The sequence below is a fragment of the Macaca mulatta genome, chromosome 2 (assembly GCF_049350105.2).
Source record: "Macaca mulatta isolate MMU2019108-1 chromosome 2, T2T-MMU8v2.0, whole genome shotgun sequence".
Lineage (NCBI taxonomy): Eukaryota > Metazoa > Chordata > Mammalia > Primates > Cercopithecidae > Macaca > Macaca mulatta.
Window position 1 is genome coordinate 163,777,480 of NC_133407.1, and position 22,011 is coordinate 163,799,490.

The 22,011-nt window shown below is 36.7% G+C and overlaps 1 protein-coding gene across 4 annotated transcripts in view; it reads left to right on the plus strand.

Annotated features, from left to right (window-relative positions):
* Positions 1-22,011, plus strand: part of GSK3B (glycogen synthase kinase 3 beta) — a 269,829-nt gene that overhangs the window by 143,393 nt on the left and 104,425 nt on the right. For all 4 annotated transcript variants that reach the window (XM_015129960.3, XM_028844600.2, XM_028844602.2 and 1 more), the window contains exon 3: positions 1,268-1,351. In XM_015129960.3, coding sequence (XP_014985446.1) covers positions 1,268-1,351 — 84 coding nt within the window. The remainder of the gene's footprint in view (positions 1-1,267; positions 1,352-22,011) is intronic.

A 22,011-nucleotide genomic window follows, 5' to 3' on the forward strand; every position in this document is an offset into this window, starting at 1 on the left:
GTTTTCTGTGTTCCTCTCTCTGAACCAGTTAACACTTAAGAGCCTGTTGTCAGTTATTTGTTAAAGTAATTGTACTATACTTTCTGACTCACTTTGTTTGCTTTCTGACTTTGTTTCCATAATTTTACTAACAAGTAATGGAATGAAAGATTGATACCTTATAAAAGCATTTTAAATACCATTGTACACATAAGCCCAACTTTGAAAGGTCGGTTTAAAGGAACATTCACTTCTGCTGTCATCTTCTAAGAACTAGAAGCCATCCTACTCTTCCTATTCTAGGATAGCTGTCTTTACCTGCTTCTTTGGTCCCAACGCATCCTCATCCGCATCCTTCTTGGCCTCTTTTCTAACCGTAACACCATTTCCTTTCCAGATTCTTAGGTATATACTTTATATTTTCTAGCTCTTCTAAATCATTACTTTAAAGCTTTATTTTTTTGGCTAGAAAGCTGGCATTTTGGTATTGTTTCTGTGTGTTATGTAATTTGTCCTTCATTAACTGGATTTCTGACAGTCAAGTATATTGTTGGACTATAATAACCTCTTTGTTAATGTACAGTCTAGTCAGATTTACTGCTGCAAAGTCTGTGGTATGAAGAAATCATATTATTTAGTGATTTCTTTTTTTGAAGAACGAACATAATTTTGAAACTTCCCAAAGGGAAAATAGTTTTGTGTGGTCACAAATCTATCAGGACTGTATGATTTCTTTTCTTTTTTCTTTTCTTTTCTTTTCTTTTCTTTTTGAGATGGAGTTTCGCTCTACATTCACTTTTTCTAAAACTTAGCAACTGAGCTCTTTTCATGGAGTTGATGCTCGGTTTTTTTGTTGTTTTCTTTTTTCTCACTGCATCTTAGAAAACAAGATCAAGCTATTTGTGGTAAAGTAACAGTTTTTACAATTTTGAATTCATCGAAGACTGTTATTTTTGTGAAATATACAAATGCATTGCTAGAAAGATGAAATTTAAAAATAATAAAATATGGGTCCTAATTCTTATTATCATATTCATAGATATCAATTTATTCTCTCATTGTTATAAAAACTCTAAACACTCTCAGTTTCTGTATTTGTCTTATTGGAGAGCAGTAACAGATATTTCATGGACTAGTAACAAATATTTTGCAGATCAGTACCACCACAGATCACACTTTTAGTAGCGTATCTAATTTTATTGCTTAATGTTATTTCAGAAGCATCTTATTCACTATGATGAATAGCTGTTATCTTTTAAAAATATTTTTTTATGTGTTTCCTTTTCAGAACCGAGAGCTCCAGATCATGAGAAAGCTAGATCACTGTAACATAGTCCGATTGCGTTATTTCTTCTACTCCAGTGGTGAGAAGGTAGGTTTGACACAAAGTGTGTACTGAACATTGTGATAAATTTGTTATTTTTCTAGAAATTAATCTCCCTTTCCCCTATAAGACAGTTTTGCTAATGGAATGGAAAAATTCCAAAACACTAGCCCCAGCAATACTCAGTCCAAGACATGGTCATTGAATATCATTAGTTATATCAGGAAAGCATTAGTGAGATAAAGGGAATGCACTTGTAAGAATTTTCTTCTTCATGAAAGCATCTATCTTCACTTCTCAAGAAAATCTATATACTTTTTAAATTTTTTTAAAGACATCTATGTTCCTTATGTGCTTACGCAGCCCTCTGATAGTTTACCTATTTATTGCAGGGAGGAAAATTAAGTTATTTTGTTAAGTGAAGTTGATAAGAGGTGAAAAGGTAGCAAGAGGACTTTGGTAGGAACAGAATGGGGGTTAAACATTTGGAAGCAAGTTGAGCCATCCTTGCTTGGCCAGTGAAAAACTTGGAAAAGATATATTGCAGAGCTTACTTTAAGTGATCCCTATGTCTGATCACAATGAATTCTGTGAAAGCAAAGGGTAAGGAAGACTTTGTGCTGCTAATAACTCCCCAACCCGTCTTTCTCTTCAGAAGATGCAATAATCAATGAAGTTGGAGCAAAGAAAATAAATTTCTGCTTTTCCTTGGTGTCTTTATTTTTCTGCCTGCTGCTATCCTTTCTTTCTTTTCACTGGTTTGGAGTGCATAGGCAGGGCAGGTAACAAATCACTTGATTCTTTTGGCTAAATAAATATGACTTTGGATAACTTCACTTGGTATTTTGGACTTCAGATTTCATGCATATAATATCTAATGTTCTTAGATCCATAATACTTGATTTCTAGCTCAGTGTTCTTGTTACTTTACGTAACTGTTTTCTAGTATAACAGTTTTTAGCCATTTTCTATTAAGCTTTTTTTTTTTTTTACAGCAAATATTGCCTGACAACATTTTCTATTAAAGTTTATTTAGATTATTTCCTTAGAAAATCTTTTTTTTTAATTCCAGTGCCTATTATATAGGAAGATGTCAATGTATTAAGCCCGAATTTTGATATAAATGTCTACAGATGTATAATTGTTGCGTATATACACATGTATTGTAACTAATACGTTTTAACAACTATAGTTAGCAAATTGGCCCTTTATTGACCCTTGCTTTTCAGTTGCTCTTTTTTTTAGTTTAAATGATACCTCTGGTTTACTAAGGATTGTAAACCCTCATAAGTATTAGAGCTTTTTTATTTCTAAACCCCGTTACTTGGTTCATACTACTTTTTTTTTTTTTTTAACCTACCAAATGGCCTATTTTTATCTTTATTCTGATCTGTTTGGGCATGTGTTTGCATTTTTCTGTCTCTTCCTAAGTAAAATTATAGAGCCTCTGTTATGTTCACAAGTATGTTCTTTATAATGGAATTTTGCATATTCATTTTGTTGTTGTTGTTACTAGATGAATCATGATACTCCTGGGTAAGAATTATGTGTTCCATGAACTGCTGGATTACAATAGATTCATTTGAAAAAAGGCCTCCTCCCAGAGTTCTTAAACATTTTCTCTTTGATTACTTACTTCAATGTATATAGCATTCCTTATATGCTAGGCACTGTTTTAATGCTTTACAAATATTAACTCCTTTAACTCTTAAGAAGTTGAAGAGCAGAAAAGAAAGACTATCAAAGCATTTGAATACAAGGCACCTGATGGCTTACTTGTCTGGTTTTGGTTTGGTGGAAAACTCCTGTCATAGTCAGCTCTTACCCTGACTCAGTCCTTCACTGGGGGTGACAACTGACTGTCTCTTATCTGTATGCCCCAGAGGATAATTTCCTCTTTGCTGCTGTTCTCAGTTTCTTACTTATCTTAAAGATTCTTACAGATAAAGAGCAATTAGAAGTCATTAACAGAGATTAACCTCTATTATAAAAAAAAAATAGACCTTCTAATATTTTCTTTATGTCAGAACTTTCTCTTGAGCTTTGTAAATTTTCCAAAGTTAAAAAAAAAAAGACACCTCCTAATTTTGGGATAGCTTCATTAAAAACAAAAAGGAAGAAGAAAAGAAAAGTTGTGGTATATTGCTGAAAATAATGGTCCTTCTTTGTCAAAAAAAAGAGGAAATTTTTCTAAGATGTACAGAAATACATAGGTTCAAGACTTCCCATAGTCTCTCAGCCACCAAAAAGATAATTTCTTTTTGCCCCACTCATAATCTCCACTTCTGAATTATTCTGGCAGGACTAAGATATCCTTCAGGAGACCAAGCAGTAAACGATTTCTTCCCATAGGAGAAGATGGATTCTTTTCTAGGGTTGAGTGCTCAGGTTAGTTATTTTCAGTTCAGTTCTAACTTTCTTGGAATAGGTTGCTGAGAGTATTCACTGCTGTTTAGAAAGTAACCTAAATGTCTGTGAAATTCTTGCAAATCCTTGAAGATGATTTATCTTGGAATATGGCAGTCCTATATTTGGTAGGCATTTTTCTAGCAGAAGCATCATGTATTGCTTATGTGTATTATGTATGAGAAGAGTTTTGGAGGAAGAAATAATAAATTAATCATTTGAGATGTTTATGACACATGCAAGTAGAGATGCCCAGTAGACAGATACATGTGTGACTTCATAGATGGTGGTGGTGGCTCTAGGTGGAGAGGTGACATTGACAAAGCAGGATAGAGAGGGTGTGTAGCCATGTGGAGCTTGGGGAGGGAGGAGATATGGAGTGCTGTTTGAGGCCAGGACAGTGAAAAGCCAGCATGTGCATATGGAAAAAGATACACAGAATTGAAGTCAAAGGTCAGGATAGTGGTAGTGAATAATTTAGTCGTTTTCCTCAACATTTTCCAAAAAGGGAGTAATAGAGGCCCAGAGAGAAGAGACACTAAGAGAGACAACGAAGGAGATTTAAGACAGATGAGAACCCATATAAAGATTTAGAAACAATCAGATAGGTGTATGCATAATAATTTATGATCTCATACAGATTTTTTTTCTTGCCTCATAATATGTATAGGTATTTTGGTTATCTAATATTTCATTGTTGTGCTATATGATATTTTATCTATTCCCACGTTGTTATTTTCAATTTTAGAATTGTAGCTAAGCTACCCTGTGGCCTTTTAATAATTTTTGTCTGTAAGTACTTTTGCAGCTCTGGGAGAATTAAAGTAGGATTTCTGTAATAACAGGCATGTTTTACATTTCACTGACCACAGTTTGACTTGAATGTACGTCTATTTTGATAACCTTCTTTTTATTGTATTCTGCCTTTTGCATTTTAAAGACTTTCTTTAGGAATTGTGGATAATCAGCTTTTAGCCTGTAACAGGGGATAGGGGTAGCCAATGTAACTAGAAGAAAGAGGAATTAAGTCAGGACAGAGATTAGAGATGTGAACTAATTAGCCTTAGTTTTCTGGTTGGAATTATTAATGTTTGCTGTAGTAACTAGAGCATCATGTAGTCAATTCATATACTCTATGTTACCCAGTAGTAACTAACTCTGATTTAGTTTAGAGTAAGTAGTACCTCCTCTCTTTACCTTCCCATTAGAGAAAAATGGGATATTTGAGTGTTTTGAAACTCTGGGCTTATAATTTTGTGAATTTCAAGTATCTTATAGAATAGTCTTTCTCTTTTTTTGATATTTGGCAGTAGAAACTTTCTACATCCCCAATGAAATCTTATGAAGACCTCTGATAGAACATATAAAAAGCAGAGTTGCCCTAGTTGAAGCTAAGGTGTGGAATCAGCTGATGTTGCCTTTTCTGAGTTATAGCTTACCCCATAGAACTCTAGGACTCTGAAGGTCATATGATAAAAGCCATGTTATGAGCTGGGTCTGATGGCTCACGCCATTAATCCCAGCATTTTGGGAGGCCATGGTGGGTGAATCGCCTGCGGTCGGGAGTTTGAGACCAGCTTGGCCAACAGTGAAACCCCATCTCTACTAAAAATACAAAAAATTAGCTGGGTGTGGTGGCGGGTGCCTGTAATCCCAGCTCCCCGAGAGGCTGAGGCAGGAGAATCGCTTGAACCCGGGAGGCGGAGGTTGCAGTGAGCCGAGATTGCCCCATTGTACACAGGAGTGAAACTCCGTCTCAAAAAATAAAAAATAAAAATAAAAACTGTATTATGTCTATACAAGATCCTTAAGTTTTATTTCAATCAATTACTAGTTTTCTGTAAGAAAAACTTCTCTAAGTAACTTTTCATGTAAAAGTTTTTTTCCTTGTGATTCATAGATTACCAATAAAGAGAAAAACCTCTGCCTTCTACTTTGTGAGAGACTGTTCAAATAACAAAGATGACAGTTGATTTTATTTCTCATGCCACCTTTGTTCTATTGATAGTAATGGGGACCTGTGCCAGAAGGGGAGGATTGTACCACTGCATCTGGTATCAGAGAGCAGAATGCTGTGCTTAATTTTGCCCGTCTACCACTAGCTCTGGAGAGGAAAGGATAGGGGTGACATATATGCCAAGGATTCATTCTGAAAAGTAAAGAGGACTGGCTTTGTAGCTAGGAATATTTGGGTTTGCATTCCATTTTTGCCACTTGATAGTAGTATGACTCTGGGCAAGATACTTACTTTTATAAGCCTCCTCCCCGTCATCTGCACAGTAGGGGTTTTGTAAGGAACAAATGTAATAATGTTATCAAGTGCTTATTATAGTACCTGGCATATAATTAATACTTAATAAACATTAATTTACTATTTTACCTATTATTGTGTTTATTAATAGCAAATATATATTGCACTTTCTATATGTCAGACATTGTCCCGAACCGTTTACATATTTTATAACTCACTTAAACCTCATAGCAACCCATTAAAGAATGGGTTTACAGAACAACTATTTTTATAGAAGCACTATTTTATAGAAGAAACTGACACAACAGCAGTTAAGAAAGTTACCATACAACTACTAAATGGCAGTGTTGGGAGTCAGCTCCAAGTAGTCTGACTCCAGAGTCTGTATAGTATGCTGTAGTGTTTAGCACAGAACGTATATTCCTCCAGAAGCAGTGTGCTAGAAATAGAACATTTAAAAATATCTTAGTAAATTATCAAACAAGGGGAGATTATAATATTAATAGTAGTAATAGGCCGGGCGCGGTGGCTCATGCCTGTAATCCCAGCACTTTTGGGAGGCCAACACGGGTGAATCACCTGGGGTCGGGAATTTGAGACCAGCCTGGCTAACATGGTGAAACCCCATTTCTACTAAAAATAATAAAAAAATTTAAAAAAAGTAGCCAGGCGTGGTGGCAAGCGCCTGTAATCCCAGCTACTCGGGAGGCTGATGCAGGAGAATCGCTTGAACCTGGGAGGCGGAGGTTGCAGTGAGCTGAGATTGCGCCATTGTAGTCCAGCTTGGGCAACAAGAGCAAAACTCCATCTCAAAAAAATAAATAATAATAATAATGATAGTTGCAGTACTAGTAATAATGGTAATTATAATAATAGCTTAAAAGTATGTGATGCTATATGCCGGGCATTAATCTGAACACTTTACTTATATTTACTCATTTAATCCTCACAACAGTTCTATGAAGAGGAGATGGAGAGAAGTTAAGTGACCCGCCCATAGAGTGATTTAAACCAGTATTTTAAATGTCTAGTTTGCAGAAAGTATGTGATTCTCTTAAAATAAAGATTGTGCGTTTTTTGGAGGGAGCTAGCTTGTGTGTTTTATTTGATTTTCAAAGAAATCTCTGACCCCCAAAAGATAAAGTAGAATTATCAAGCCATTCACCCAAGAGCCAAGGAGATATAGCAAGCTATGTAAATATTTATAAATATTTATTAGAAATGTTTTGATGAGATTTGAGCCCAGGCAGTCTAGCTCTGGATTCCATTAACCTTCCCTGATACCACCACTCTTAATTTTAGTATATGTTTTACTTTTAGTAAAGAACTTTTATCAGAGGTTTCTTTTTTTTTTTTTTTTTTTTTTTTTGAGACGGAGTCTCGCTCTGTCGCCCAGGCTGGAGTGCAGTGGCGCAATCTCGGCTCACTGCAAGCTCCGCCTCCCGGGTTCACGCCATTCTCCTGCCTCAGCCTCCCGAGTAGCTGGGACTACAGGCGCCCGCCCCTGCGCCCGGCTAATTTTTTCTATTTTTAGTAGAGACGGGGTTTCACCATGGTCTCGATCTCCTGACCTTGTGATCCGCCCACCTCGGCCTCCCAAAGTGCTGGGATTACAGGCGTGAGCCACCACGCCCGGCCAATCAGAGGTTTCTAAAACTTGTATGTATGTATATGTACTCATTTCTAATTCAGTTTTAACTTTTTTGAGAGCAGGTATGTGTGCATATGGTTATATTAAGGGATGAAAGAAAGAAATAAAAGGCCAAGAACAGTTCCTTGTTAATTTTGAAGCAGTATAGTATAAAGAGTCAGTTTGGGTGTGAATAGTGACTCTGCTGTGTACTGGCTATGTGTCCTCAAGCAAGATGCTTAACCTTTCTCCTTATTGCTGAAATGAGGATAGTGTATGTATGTGTGTGTGTGTGTATGTGTGTGTGTATATATATACACACTTGTGTTATATATATATATATATATATATATATATATATATATATATATATACTTGTGTTATATATACCCTGTGTATACACACACACATTTATGTTACTATGAAAATAGTGGCCGTGTAAGTAAAATGTGTATAGTATCGTGTATGAGTTTTTCTTTCATTACCTCTAACCATTAGTTCTTGCTGTTCCCTAGGGTTTTATTCTCCATTTTTCTTTACTTTCATACTTATGCTGGGCCATATTCTCAATCCTCGTGACTTCAGTGACTCTGTAATGTTTATCTTCAGTAGAGGTCTCCCTGATGAACTCTAGAGCCTCAAGTTTTAGTACCAACCAGAAGTCTCTACCTGGACGCCTGAGCCGTTGCATTTAGCATGTTAGAATTTAAGACTCCCCTTATCCCTGCTATATATCAGTTATTAAAATAAGAAACCTGGATGTTATCCTAGACCTTTTTGTTGACTTATTTGAATCTGTTCTTTCTATTTCACTGGTAATGCTGCCTTAGTTCAGGCCCACATTATTTCTTATCTAAACTCTTAGTGATTTCTAGTACATACCTTTACTTCCTCCCCACCCCTAAACAGTATTTTAAAACAGGGATAAATCATAGATTATTCTAAACAATTAGAAGAGACAATATGGGTCATTGTCTTAAGAATTTATTGTCTGGGTTTACCAAAAGCTTTATGTGAACAAATAGCATTGGAGATGTTGGAGATGGGAGTTGTGACCATCCCTCATGTAACATGGCAGCAGGCAGTCTTTCTGATTGTATCACTTCCTCACTTACCTAAAAGGTAAATTCCTTATTTCTTAACATGATATACAAGGTCTTTGAACATCTATATCGTGACCTTACTCAACTCATCTCTCCTTTCTCACAGGCTATCTATGTTCTAGCCTTGCCCAAAGTATTTGCAGTTGTCAGAGTATGTTGTATTATCCCTGTTAATGTAAATACCTTCTGGAATGCCTCTTTCCTACCCTCCACCCCTGCTCTATTTTTGTTAGTTGAGTTCTTTTTCATTGTATTATCTCTGCTCAAAAGTAGCTCCATCTGATATCTTCCTATTTACTCTACCCGCCCCCTTTAGCCCCAAAAGCTTCTCTCTCCTTGGAATATTTTGCACATACTTCTTTTATTTTTTTAACTAGATCTTTTTACTAGGTTGTGTAATTCTCAACAGCGTGGTGAAATTTTATTTTGTTTCTTTAATGCTTAGCCCAGTGCCTGAGACAGTGTGAAGTTGGATATGTAGATTTATTAAAAGCCTTCTAGATAGTTCCAGAAAACTGAGAGCTAAAATAGGCTCAGCCCAGATATTAACATTTGTTTTTTGAAGTATATTAAAATTTATTATAGGTATTACAATAACTATTTCTATAGATTGTGTTATTGTAAAGGAATTGCTTTCTTAATTTTCCTTTTGGGATATTCATTGCTAAATATCAATATATAATTGTATAGAGTTCAAGAGCATTAATTACATATATGATATAATGCAGCTATCACTGTTATTTTTAAAACATTTTCATTTTGTTATGAAATGGAATTGGAGTTTATCAAATGCCCTTTTGGTGATAATTGAGATGATCATGTGGGTTTTTTTCCATCATTTTATTAGCAAGATATATTACATTGATTTTCTTATGTTGAACCACTGTTGTTTTCCTGAGATAAAGGATTATACCCCAATCATGGTCATGGGGTATAATCCTTTTAATATACTATTGGGTTTCGTATTCTGGTATTTTCATGAGGATTTTTGCGTTTATATTTATAAGGGATATTGGTTTATAATTTTTCTTTCTTGTGATGTGTTTATCTGGCTTTGGTGTAGGGTAGTGCTGGTCTTGTAGAATCAGGTAAGAAGTGCTCCTTCCTTTTCTGTTTAAGAAGAGTTTTAAGATTATTATTAATTTCTTCTTTAATAAACTGGCAGAAGTTACCACTGAAATCATCAGGTCCTGGACTTTGTTGGGAGGTTTTTTTCTTTATTACTAATTAAATCTCTACTTGTGTATATGTTTGTTAAGATTGTCTGTTTCATTTTGAGTCAGTTTGATAATCTGTGTGTTTGTAGGAATTTGCCCATTTCATCCAGATTGCCTAATATGTTAACATATGATTTGTAGTATGCTGTTTTCATCCTTTTTGTTTCTGTGAGGTTAGTAGTAATGACCCCACTTTCATTTCTGATTTTAGTTATTTTTCTTCTTTTTATTTGTCAGTCTATCCCTACGTCTAAACTCTTTTAAGGGTTTGTCAGTTTCGTTGATTTAAAAAAAAATACTTTTAGTTTTGTTGATTCTATTGTTTTTCTGTTCTCTGTTTTATTCATCTCTATTCATATATTTATTATTTTCTTCCTTCTGCTAGCTTTGGGTTCAGTTTCTTCTTTTTGTAGTTCTCCGGTTGTAGAGTTAGATTAATGATTTGAGATCTTCTTTCTTAATGTAAGCATTTACAGCTGTAAATTTCCTTCTGAGCACTGTCTTTGCTGCATCCCATAAGTCTTGGTATTATGTCTTAACTATTTAAAAATTTTTCTTGTTTAAGAGTATTATCTTAGTTTAGTGCTGCTATAAAGGAATGCCTGAGGCCAACTAATTTGTAAAGAAAGGAGGTTTATTTAGCTCACAGTTTCGCTTGCTAGAAAGTGAAAGCCTCGGGCTGCCTCCACTCATGGCAGAAGGTGAAGGGGAGCCAACATATGCAGTGGTTACATGGCCAGATAGCAGAGAGGTGCCAGGCTCTTTTTACTAACCAGTTGTAGTGGGAGGGAACTCAGAGAATGAGAACACATTCATTACCGAGAGGAAGGCACAATTCCATTCATGAGGGATCTACCTCTGTGGCCCAGATACCTCCCATTAGGTTCCATCTCCAACACTGAGGATCAAGTTTCACCATGAGGTTTAGGGGGACAAACAATCCAAACTATAGCAAGTGTGTTGTCTAGTATCTTCTTTGAACCATTGGTTGTCTACAGTGAATTGTTTGATTTCCACACATTTGTGAATTTTCTAGTTTCCCTTGTGTTACTAATTTTTAGTTTCATTTCATTGTTGTCAGAAAAGATACTTCACATGATTTCAGTCATTGAAAATTTATTAACATTTGTTTTGTGGCCTAATATATGGTCTATACTGCCTAGACGTATGCTCAGGTGCAAAATAATGTGTTCTCGGCTATTTGGAGTGGCCATATTCTATATATGTATGTTGGGTCCTGTTGGTTTATAGTGTTGTTCAAGTTTACTGTTTCCTTATTGATTTGTCTTGATGTTCTGTTCATTACTGAGAGTGGTATATTGAAATCTCCAACTATTGTACAGCTGCCCATTTCTCCCTTCTGTTCTGTTAGTGTTTGTTTCATGTATTGGGGGCTGTGTTGTTTGGTGCATATGTGTATGTAATTGTTATATCTCATTGATGAATTGATTTTTTTATCAACATATAATACCTGAGGCTGGGTGTGGTGGCTAACACCTGTAATCCCAGCCCTTGGGGAGGCCAAGGCAGGTGTATCACCTGAGGTCACGAGTTTGAGACGAGCCTGGTCAACATGGCAAAACCCTCTCTCTACTAAAAACACAAAAATTAGCCAGGTATGGTGTTGTGTAATCCCACCTACTTGGGAGGTTGAGGCGGGAGAATCACTTGAACCTGGGAGGCAGAGGTTGAAGTGAGCCGAGATCATACCACTGCACTCCAGTCTCCACAGAGGTCGAAGTGACCCGAGATCGTACCACTGCACTCCAGTCTAGGTGGAGACTGGAGTGCAGTGGTACGATCTCGGGTCACTTCGACCTCTGCCTCCCAGGTTTTGTGTGTGTGTGTGTGTGTGTGTGTGTGTGTGTGTATTTTTGTGTGTGTGTGTGTGTATATATATATTTTTTTTACCTGAAGCCTTTTTTTTTTTCCTTGCCACTGTTCTGGCTAGAGCCTCTAGTACAGTGCTTACTAGAAGAGGTAAAAGCAGACATTCTTGTTCTTGCTCCTGATTTTAGGGGCAAAGCATTCAGTCTTTCATCTTTAAGTATGATGTTAGTCTTGGGTTTTTCACACATGTAATGTTATCAGTTGAGGAAGTTCTATTTCTAGCTTGTTGAAGCATTTTTATGAAAGGGTGTTGGATTTTGGCAAGTGCTTTTTCTCTATTGACATGATTATGTGGTTTTTGTTTTTATTAAAATGGTGTTTTATATAAGTTGATTTTTGAATGTTAAATCTACCTTACATTTCTGAGATTAATCTCACTTGGTCATAGTGTATAATCATTTTTATATGTTGCTAAACAGTACTTTGTTAAGAATTTTTGCATCTATATTCATAAGGGATATTGATCAGTAGTTTGTTTTGTTTTGTTTTTGTTTTTCTTGTCATGTCTTTGCTTTTAGTATCGGGTAATATTGGCTTCATAGAGTGACATGGAGAAGTGTTCCCTCTGCTTCTGTTTTTAGGAAGAGTCTGTGAAGAATTGGTTTTAATATCAATTAATAGGAACTGTTTAGATAAATAGTGTAGAACTGGTGTGTGCCAAGGAGTACAGAGTATTTTAAAGACTTGGTGATGTTTAATAGCACAGTGTGTGTAGAGGAGATACAAGTAGTTTGAAATTGCTGGTATATAAAGTTGGGGTAGTGGGGATGGTAGTGGAGATGAGGCTAAGAAAGTAGAAGTGGGTTCATAAATGATTAGGTCAAAGTCAGCCTCCTAGTATAAAAATAATTTTGTAGGCCGGGCATGGTGGCTCACACCTGTAATCCCAGCACTTTGGGAGGCCGAGGTGGGTGGATCATGAGGTCAGGAGATCGAGACCATCCTGGCTAACATAGTGAAACCCCGTTTCTACCAAAAATACAAAAATTAGCCGGGCGTGGTGGCAGGTGCCTGTAGTCCCAGCTACTGGGGAGGCTGAGACAGGAGACTGGCGTGAACCTGGGAGGCGGAGCTTGCAGTGAGCAGAGGTCACGCCACTGCACTCCAGCCTGGGCAACAGAACGAGACTGCATCTCAAAAAAAAAAATAATAAAAATAATAATAATTTTGTTGTCATTGTTGTTCTTTTTCAATTAGATGAAAACCCCAAATTACAGAAATGGTACCTTGATCAGGTTGACAATATACAATTCTCCCCTCTTTTCCTCTCTCTTTACCTTGCTATATGAAAATTACTGATAGAAGGGAATTTTATTCAAGGAAATAAAGTGATTACCTATCTAAGCTCACTTGGTCTGTCTTCCTTAAAGTTTTATGTTGATGTCTTATTAAAGTGGTTTATTGATTATCTGGATGAAACTTGACTGATGAAATGCTAACATTTTCAATGGAGTGTGACCTAGAGAATGAATATATAAGTAATAATAAAGCTCTTGAGTTTGAATTATCAGGACCTCCTCATAAAATATAAATGTTACTAACAGCAAATGAGGTGGTAATTATCTTCTGCTCAAAAATAAAGGAGTTTCTTTTGAATATCACTTGTCATCTGTTTTTATGTTATTTTACTATTTCAGCAAAACTAAAATGTTATTATATGCATATTATTTTAAAAATTACAGAATGGAGTAAATTAAAATGAAATCTTTTTTACCCTAGTCCCTAAATTCCCTAATCCCACTTTTAACAGATATAAATTTCTTATATGCCTGTATGAGCACATACATTATATGTAAATGTAATAACATATTATATTATTTTGGAGCATGTTCCCTCTTTACAACAATACAGTAATAGGGCTTTTTATGTCTATAGGGACAGACCCTGCAAAGTTTCCCCTGTTGTTAAGATATTAATATGGTACATTTGTTACGGTTAGTTAATTATTATAATTTATTCAGATTTCCTTAGTTTTTGTCTAATGTCTTTTGTTTTGTTTATGATCCCATTTGAGATACCACATTACATTTACAAAGTAGAAGAAAGAATAACACATTGAGGATCACACATTACAATGTAATGAGATGTTAGTGGTCTTATCTTACTTGCCTTTTCACCGTGGCAGTTTCTTAGACTTTCCTTGGTTTTGATGATCTCAACACTTTTGTGGAGTACTGGTCAGATGTTTTGTAGGATGCCTTACTATTGGAGTTTCTCTGCTTTTTTAATGATAAAACCAGGGTTACATGTTTTTGGCAAGAAGACAACAGAGAGGTAAAGTGTCATTTTCATCACTTCGTATCTAGGACACATGCTTTATGACTGCTGTTAACTGACTTTCAACACCTGACTGATGTAGTGTTTAGTTTTCTTGACTGTAAAATTACTCTTTCCCCCCCTCTTTCCATACTTTATTCCTTGGAAGGAAGTCACTATGCTGCAGAGACTACACTTAAGGTGGGAATTATGCCCCTGTACTTCTTTTCCTTAATGGTGGAGTAGCTACACAAATTATTTCAATTTATTTTGCATAAGGGACATATCTCTTTTCCCCCATGTATTAATCTAGTCATTTATTTCTATCAGTGTGGATTTATGGATATTTATTTTATTGGCCAAATTGTCCTGGGTTTGGCCATTGGGAGTTCTGTCAGCTAGCTCCTGTGTTTCTTTTTTGTTTGTTTGTTTTTTGTTTTATTATTATTATGGTTATTATTTTATGAGAGAGTCTTGCTCTGCCACCCAGACTGGAGTGCAGTGGCTCCGTCTCTGCTCACTGCAACCTCCGCCTCCTGGGCTCAAGCGATTCTCTTGCCTTGGCCTCCTGAGTAGCTGGGATTACAGGTGCCTGCCACCACACCCAGCTCATTTTTGTAGTTTTAGTAGAGACGGGGTTTCACCATGTTGGCCAAGCTGGTCTCGAACTCCTGACCTCAGGTGATCCGCCCACCTCGGCCTCCCAAAGTGCTGGGATTGCAGGCGTGAGCCACCGCGCTTGGAGGCTTCTGTGCTTCTTTAACATACTATCATGTGGGCTTTTTGTTTTATTTTAAAGCAAGTTTTTGTTTTCTGGCACTATAAGATAATGGCATGTAGATGTGGTGTTTTTAATTCTTGCTCTTCACAAATTTTATGAATGCATGAGCATGTACACACACAGAATTGTTTTCATAGACGTAATCCCTAAAAGTGACATTGCTCAGTCTAGTTGGGGGGCTCTGTGTCTTCACTTCTGAATTAATGTATTAACCCATTGCCTGCCCAAAAGATTGCATGAGTTTGGACTTTCACAAGAATTGTTATAGTTCATATTGAATGATGATCTATTTCGATACTTAGTTTTCTCAGATTGAATTTTCTTTTTAGTTTGATAGATGAAAAATTCTGACTTATCGCTATCTTTATTACATTTCTTTAATTATGTGTGAGGCTGAGCATTTTTCTTGACCATCTGTTAATACATATTTCCATATTTTCTTTCTTGGTTTTTTTGTTTGTTTGTTTTGCAGGGAGTGGGGATGAGCAATGGCATGATTTTGACTCACTGCAACCTCCGCCTCCCAGGTTCAAGCAATTCCCCTGCCTCAGCCCCCAGGGTAGCTCAGATTACAGGTGTCTGCCACCACATCCAGCTAATTTTTGTATTTTCGGTAGAGGTAGGGTTTCATCATGTTGGCCAAGCCGGTCTCGAACTCCTGACCTCAGCCTCAGCCTCCCAAAGTGCTGGGATTACAGGTGTGAGCCACTGCACCCAGCCCATATTTCCATGTTTTCTATTTGAATGCTGTTTTTTTCTTATTGACTTCCAAGTACTATTTGTACTTTAAAGAAAAACAAATCAGGCTTTTGCCATGTGTAGCAGAAGTTTATTTACTTATTTATTTGCCAGAGTGTCATGATTTTTTTTACTGGATTGTGCGAGTTTTTTTCTTAAGGTAGTATAGATGTTTTATAGTTCTGTGTAATCAAATTGGCATTATTTTTCTCCATGGCTTAGCTCTTTTGTCTTCCAAGATTTGCAGAAATACCCATGTTTTCTTCTGGCATGTTATTTTCCTAAAAAAAAAAGAAAAGTTGGTAATTTTAGTGTTTATTTTGTTTTAAGGTGTGAGGGATGAAACTTGCCTTAATCATTGTTGTATACTAGGTGCCTACCCTTTCCCATTTCCTTCCCACAACCTCTCAAGCAAAAAGATACTCTCTTTTACCTAATCCACACACTCTTTGCTATTAATACTATATTCTCATCTCTAGCCAGCCTGGCATACCCATCAGAGAAAAGATAGCTGTTTTGAAGATTTTTGCCAGTTGGAATGCCCAACCCATTTCTGATGAGAATCCTGGGTTACCGTGATGCTGCATTTGATGTCTTATTCCTGGGATCTCTAATATGTTGCATTGCATTCCATCAGATTTTTAAAATTATATGATGATTCTATTTAAAAATGTAGCCTCAAGTCATTTTATTTCCTTGACCTCAGAAGTTATCTGGAGATAACACATCATACTAATGTGTTTTCCAAAGGTAGGGTGGAGTTATCTCAGCTGTTGTTGTTACATGTGATCAAAATTTTATCACTTAAATTTCTTACTCAGTGTGTGGTTTTAATGTGGAGTTCATAGAAGAGTGGTTATCAGTGATTAGAGAATAGTTTATTAATAAAAGTAATGACTAGGAAAACTGAGCCATAGAACTACTCCCTAAATTATACATTATGTAATTTTTTTGGAAGTTTCTAAGTAAGATCCACTCTGTATAATAGCAGATTTCTTTCAAAGGACTTCTGGCATTGACCCCTTTGCCAGTGTTTTGGAAACCTAGTATCAGTTATTTGAGGTTAGTAGTTTCTTATGTTAGTGGACTCCAGTGTTTTCAGCACCTGCCTCCCAAATGATACTGTGTGTTCTATTTAGGTTTTTTTTAAATTTTATTTTTGTTTGTTTGTTTTTGTTTTGTTTTGTTTTTTGAGACAATCTTGCTCTGTCACCCAGGCTGGAGTGCAGTCGCATGGTCTTGGCCACTGCGACCTCTGCCTCCTGGGTTGAAGTGATTCTCATGCCTCAGCCTCCTCAATAGCTGGGACTACATGTGCATGCCACCACGCCTGGCTAATTTTTGTATTTTGGGTAGAGACGGGGTTTTGCCATGTTGCCCAGGCTGGTGTCAAACTTCTGGGCTCAAGCAATTCACCCACCTCGGCCTCCCAAAGTGCTGGGACTACTGGTGTGAGCCACCGTGACTGACCTATTTAGTTTTTAAAGTTTGCAATTTGTGAGTATTCTAGCGTTGTGTCTGATAATCCAAAGGAGAGAGATTACATTAAGGAAGTAGCAAGTCTGAGATGTTTCAGAAAATTATGAGTGCTAGAAATGCTGAATCCTGGTCTTTCTTCTCAAAATATTAGCATCTTCAGCTTTCTTAATTATGTTGTGCAGGAAGCTTCAAACAAAACTATACTTTGGAACTGAAAAATACTACTGTTTTCCCTACATATGTTGTTTCCTAGGGATGGACCCTCGGGGGTTATTCCCTGTGGCTATTTATTTTACATTAGAACATTTATAAATTTAACAAGAGCATTTATTGGTGCCTTCATATTTCCCATAGTGTAGTAAATTAGATTGTTCAGCCTGTAGCAGACATGGTTTCATTAACCTTCCTTTGATGTATTCTGCCGTGTTAATATTATGAATAAAATATGAGGCCAATAAAGAAATATCATTACTTCCAGTGCAGCATGAGCTGTACAAAGTGGAGTGGAATTATCTTCATTGATTTGAACACAATACTTTTGTAGCCTAATGTTGCATGATGTTTTTCATTGGTTGCATCTCAATGTTGATTCTCTTTGAGTTCTGTTCAGTTATACTACTTTAATTTCCAGGTGTATTACTGTCAAGTTTGATCTGGAGTTTCTCTGTTCTCTCATTCTCAATAATACATTGATAGTTTGATTTTAGTCATAGGGCCTTTGTTAAATTTCATATTGTGGGTTTGGTTTATCATTCTAGCCAAGTTCTTTAAATTTTTATTCAGTGTTTCATTTTAAGCTATTCTTCCTAGGTTTGTGTCAATCTTAGGTGGCTATGTTGAAATCAGAGGTTATAAATTGACAGCCAAATCTATCCCATGATGTGTTTTATTTGACAACTTTGTTTTTGTTTTTTAAACTAGAAGTTTGTACTGTGTGATTTATCAACTATTGCCCCTTATTGCATTACACAGTTTGGCTTCACACTTTTACATTTGTTGCTTAGCTGTTGATGGCATTTGCTTTTGCAACCTAAAATAAATGAAATCGTTTATAAAAATATTGATTAGGACAAGGGAAGGACAGAGCTTATAGTCCTATAACTAGAAACATCTGTTGAACTTGGCATTCATCTTTTAATCTTACATATAGTTTAAATATACAAAAATAAAGAAATGTGTGTGTGTGTGTGTGTGTGTGTGTGTTTAGGATACAGAATTTCACTCTGTCATCCAGGCTGGGTTGCAGTGGTGCCATCACGGCTCACTAGCCTTGACTTTTGGGGCTCAAGTGATCCTCCCACCTTAGCCTCCGGAGCTGCTGTGACCACAGGCATGCACTGCCAGGCCTGGCTAATTTTTTTTTTTTTTTTTTTTGAGACAGAGTTTTGCTCTTGTTGCCCAGGCTGGAGTGCAATGGCACGATCTTGGCTCACAGCAAACTCCGCCTCCCGGGTTCAATCCATTCTCCTGCCTCAGCCTCCAGAGTAGCTGGGATTACAGGTATGCGCCACCATGCCGGGCTAATTTTGTATTTTTAGTAAAGATGGGGTTTCTGCATGTTGGTCAGGCTGGTCTCAAACTCCAGATCTCGGGTGATCTGCCTGCCTCGGCCTCCCAAAGTGCTGGGATTACAGGCATGAGCCACCACGCCCGGCCAATTTTTTTGTTTCTGTTTTTTGTAGAAATAGTGCTTCCCTGTGTTGCCCAGGCTGGTCTCGAACTCCTGGACTCAAATGATCCTTCTGCCTTGGCCTCCCAAAGTGCTAGGATTATAGGCATGAGCCACCATACCTGGTTCAGCCTTTATATTCTTACCTGTTAGTATGATTGTTTAGTAAATGAAGTAAATTGGAATGTAGTGGTATACACATCTCAAGGTTGTTCATAGTGTATAACAATCAGTTTAGTAAAATAGATCATTAAAATCAAGAAACTTAGTGATTGAGTAATAGTTGAAAAAATGGTTTTGACATCTGTGTTAATGACCTTTCTGATACCTGAGACTCCCCATTCTTTGAACTCTATTTAATACAGCAATCCTTTTCACACCAATTGAGCATTCTGTTTATTTGTTCTCTTTTTTAGACCTCATTTACAATGGGAACTCATTCTCCTGAATTTTGATCTCTGCATTTTTTTTCTTTTAGCCTTCAGCATTACTCGTTTCCCCTAGTTTTGCATATCATCGTAAGAAATAGGATCATCACACATAACTCATTCAGCTTACATTTCTTTCCTTTTCCATAATACCTAATCACTTATTTTAGATTTAAAGGAAAAAAGATACTTTTTTAAAGGATGAAAATAGCTAAAACTTGAGTATTGTGTGTTAGGTAATGTATTTAAAGAATTTCACATTGATTATTTCTTATAATATCATGACAGTTCTTTAAAATAGATACTGTCATTAGCTAAATATTACAGATGAGGAACTGATGCTTAGTGAGGTTAAATAACTTGCTCATAGTCACATAACTCCTAGTAACAGAATTGGGACTTCTATATAGTTTTATATGACTCATGCTAATCTTACTTCTTAATTACTATGCTATATAGTTTGTCTTTGTCCTTGTTTCTTCCTTCTCCTGATTTTCTAGAATCTTGCTTCTTCAGTTTCAGTTATCCCTTTTCCCTCTTTTTTCTTTTTTTGATATGGAGTCTTGCTCTATCTCCCAGTCTGGAATGCAGTGGCATGATCTCAGCTCACTGCAACCTCTGCCTCCTGGGTTCAAGCCATTCTCCCGCCTCAGCCTCCCAAGTAGCTGGGACTACAGGCACCTGCCACCATGCCCGGCTAATTTTTTGTATTTTTTGTAGAGACGGGGTTTCACCATGTTAGCCGGGATGGTCTCGATGTCCTGACCTCATAATCCTCCTGCCTCGGCCTCCCAAGTGCTGGGATTACAGGCGTTGACCACCACACCCGGCCTTTCTTCCTTTTTTATAACTTTATTCTACCCTTGTCTACTTAGCTTACAAATAAATTTGGGTCTCTTTCAGCCAGTAATATCTTTTAGCCAGTAAAAAATGCAAACAAAAACCCAGCGGCAATGTTTCTTTGACTTTGCTCCCCTAGAGTTACCAACTCCCAGTTCTTTGTTTACTTTCATCACCAGAGACTTTGTGAGAGTAAATTGAATTAACTACCTCCTATTCCTCACCTGCTACCTGCTCACTCATGAACCAATAAAGCTTGATTGCTACTGGCACCATGGTGTGAAACCTCTTTTTCCAAGAGCATCACTGAACCAAGATATACCAAGATATTGGGTATAGATCGAATACCCTATTTTTAGTCCTCATCCCGTCTGCTATTGAAATGTTTCACAGTTTCACCTCTCACCGTTAGAGAAATTTCAGCTTTGGATCATCGATGTTAATCTTTCCTTGCTTTCTTGTGCCTCTTAGTTTTTTCTTCATGTTTGCTAAGTCCCCTATGTTACCTGCTTCTTAAATTTAGTGTTTTTCAGGATTCCATACTCAGTCCTTTCCTTACTCTTCAACTCTGCGTCGTCTTCTTAGGTGAACACGTCTATTCTCATGGCTTCAGCTATTGCCTGAATCTCAAGCTGTACTCCACTCCTGCTTCCTGAGTTTTGCCTTGACCTCTTTTTGCAACCACCTATGTAATATAGCTACCCAAAGTGTTCTGAGATTCATTAAGTAAAAGTTCAGATAATTTTTCCTTCAGACCTTTCTACTCTTTTTGCTTTCTATGTCTCATCACCTACTTAGTTGCCCACACTTTAAAACAGTTAAATTAATCCCAGTCTCTTTGTTTCTTGGGTTCTCTATTAGTCTTATGTTCAACTAGCCAGTATACCTACCCTACCTTCTCCCTGCTTTAAAAAAAAATCCCTATTGCCTTATGCCCTGATCCAGCCTTTGGATTCTTGTAGAAGGTTTCCAGCTGCTTACCCTGCATTCATTCTCATCTTCCCAAGTCTCCTCCTCTCCATATCCATTTTCCATAATACTGTTTGAGTTAAAACAGACATGTCAGTTTGTAATCTAATTTTTTTCTTCAAGCTTTATTGATATAATTGAAAAATAAAAATGTATATATTTACAGTGTACAACATGATTTTTATATGTGTATACATTGTGAAATATGTAATACTAAGTTTTAAAGAAATGCCCATTGCCCCTAAACTTAATTTAGCCAGCAAATATTTACTGAGTACCTACTGTGTGCTAGGCACTATTCTACATAGAGATAGAGCAGTGAATAAAACAGACAAAAGCCTTTGCCATCATGGAACCTTGTCTAGTCAGAGGAAGCAGATAAAATAAACTGTGTGGTTAGAAAATGTAAGTTTCATTTACTTGTGGTAAGTTTCGTTTATAAAGTGGGAAAGGAAGATGGGGAATGTGGAGGTGGAGGAATGAGTTGGAATTTTAAATGGAATGATTAAGGAAAGCCATACTAAGAAGGTAACACTTTAACCAAAGATTTTGAAGGAGTTGAGACAAATGAGCTTTGAGCATGTCTGGGGGGAGAACATTCTAGGTTAAAGGACTAGAAGTCCTGAAGTACAGAATCCCTGAATGTGAAAATGTACCATATGTGTTCAAGAAATAGCAGAGAACTAGCTTGGCTAGAGAAAAGTTAGCAGTGAGGACAGCAGTGGAGTAGAGGAATAGAGGACAGAAATAATGAGATGAGTGTTTAGTATCTTATAGACCAATTAGGTGGAGTAGAAGAGATACAGTCTAATTTAACTTGATTTTAGTTGATAGTAGACTGGAAAGGAATAAAGGTAGAAGCAGACCATTTAGGAAGATATTACAGTAATCCAGGTGAAAGATGATAGTGGCTTAGACAAGGGTTCTAGCAGTGAAAATGATGAGTGGTTGGATCCGGATAAATTTTAAAGGTAGAACCATTCATATTTTCTGGCATTTGGCTATGAGGGTGTGTGTGTGGGTATAGGTGTGTGTGTGTGAAAGTGTAAGA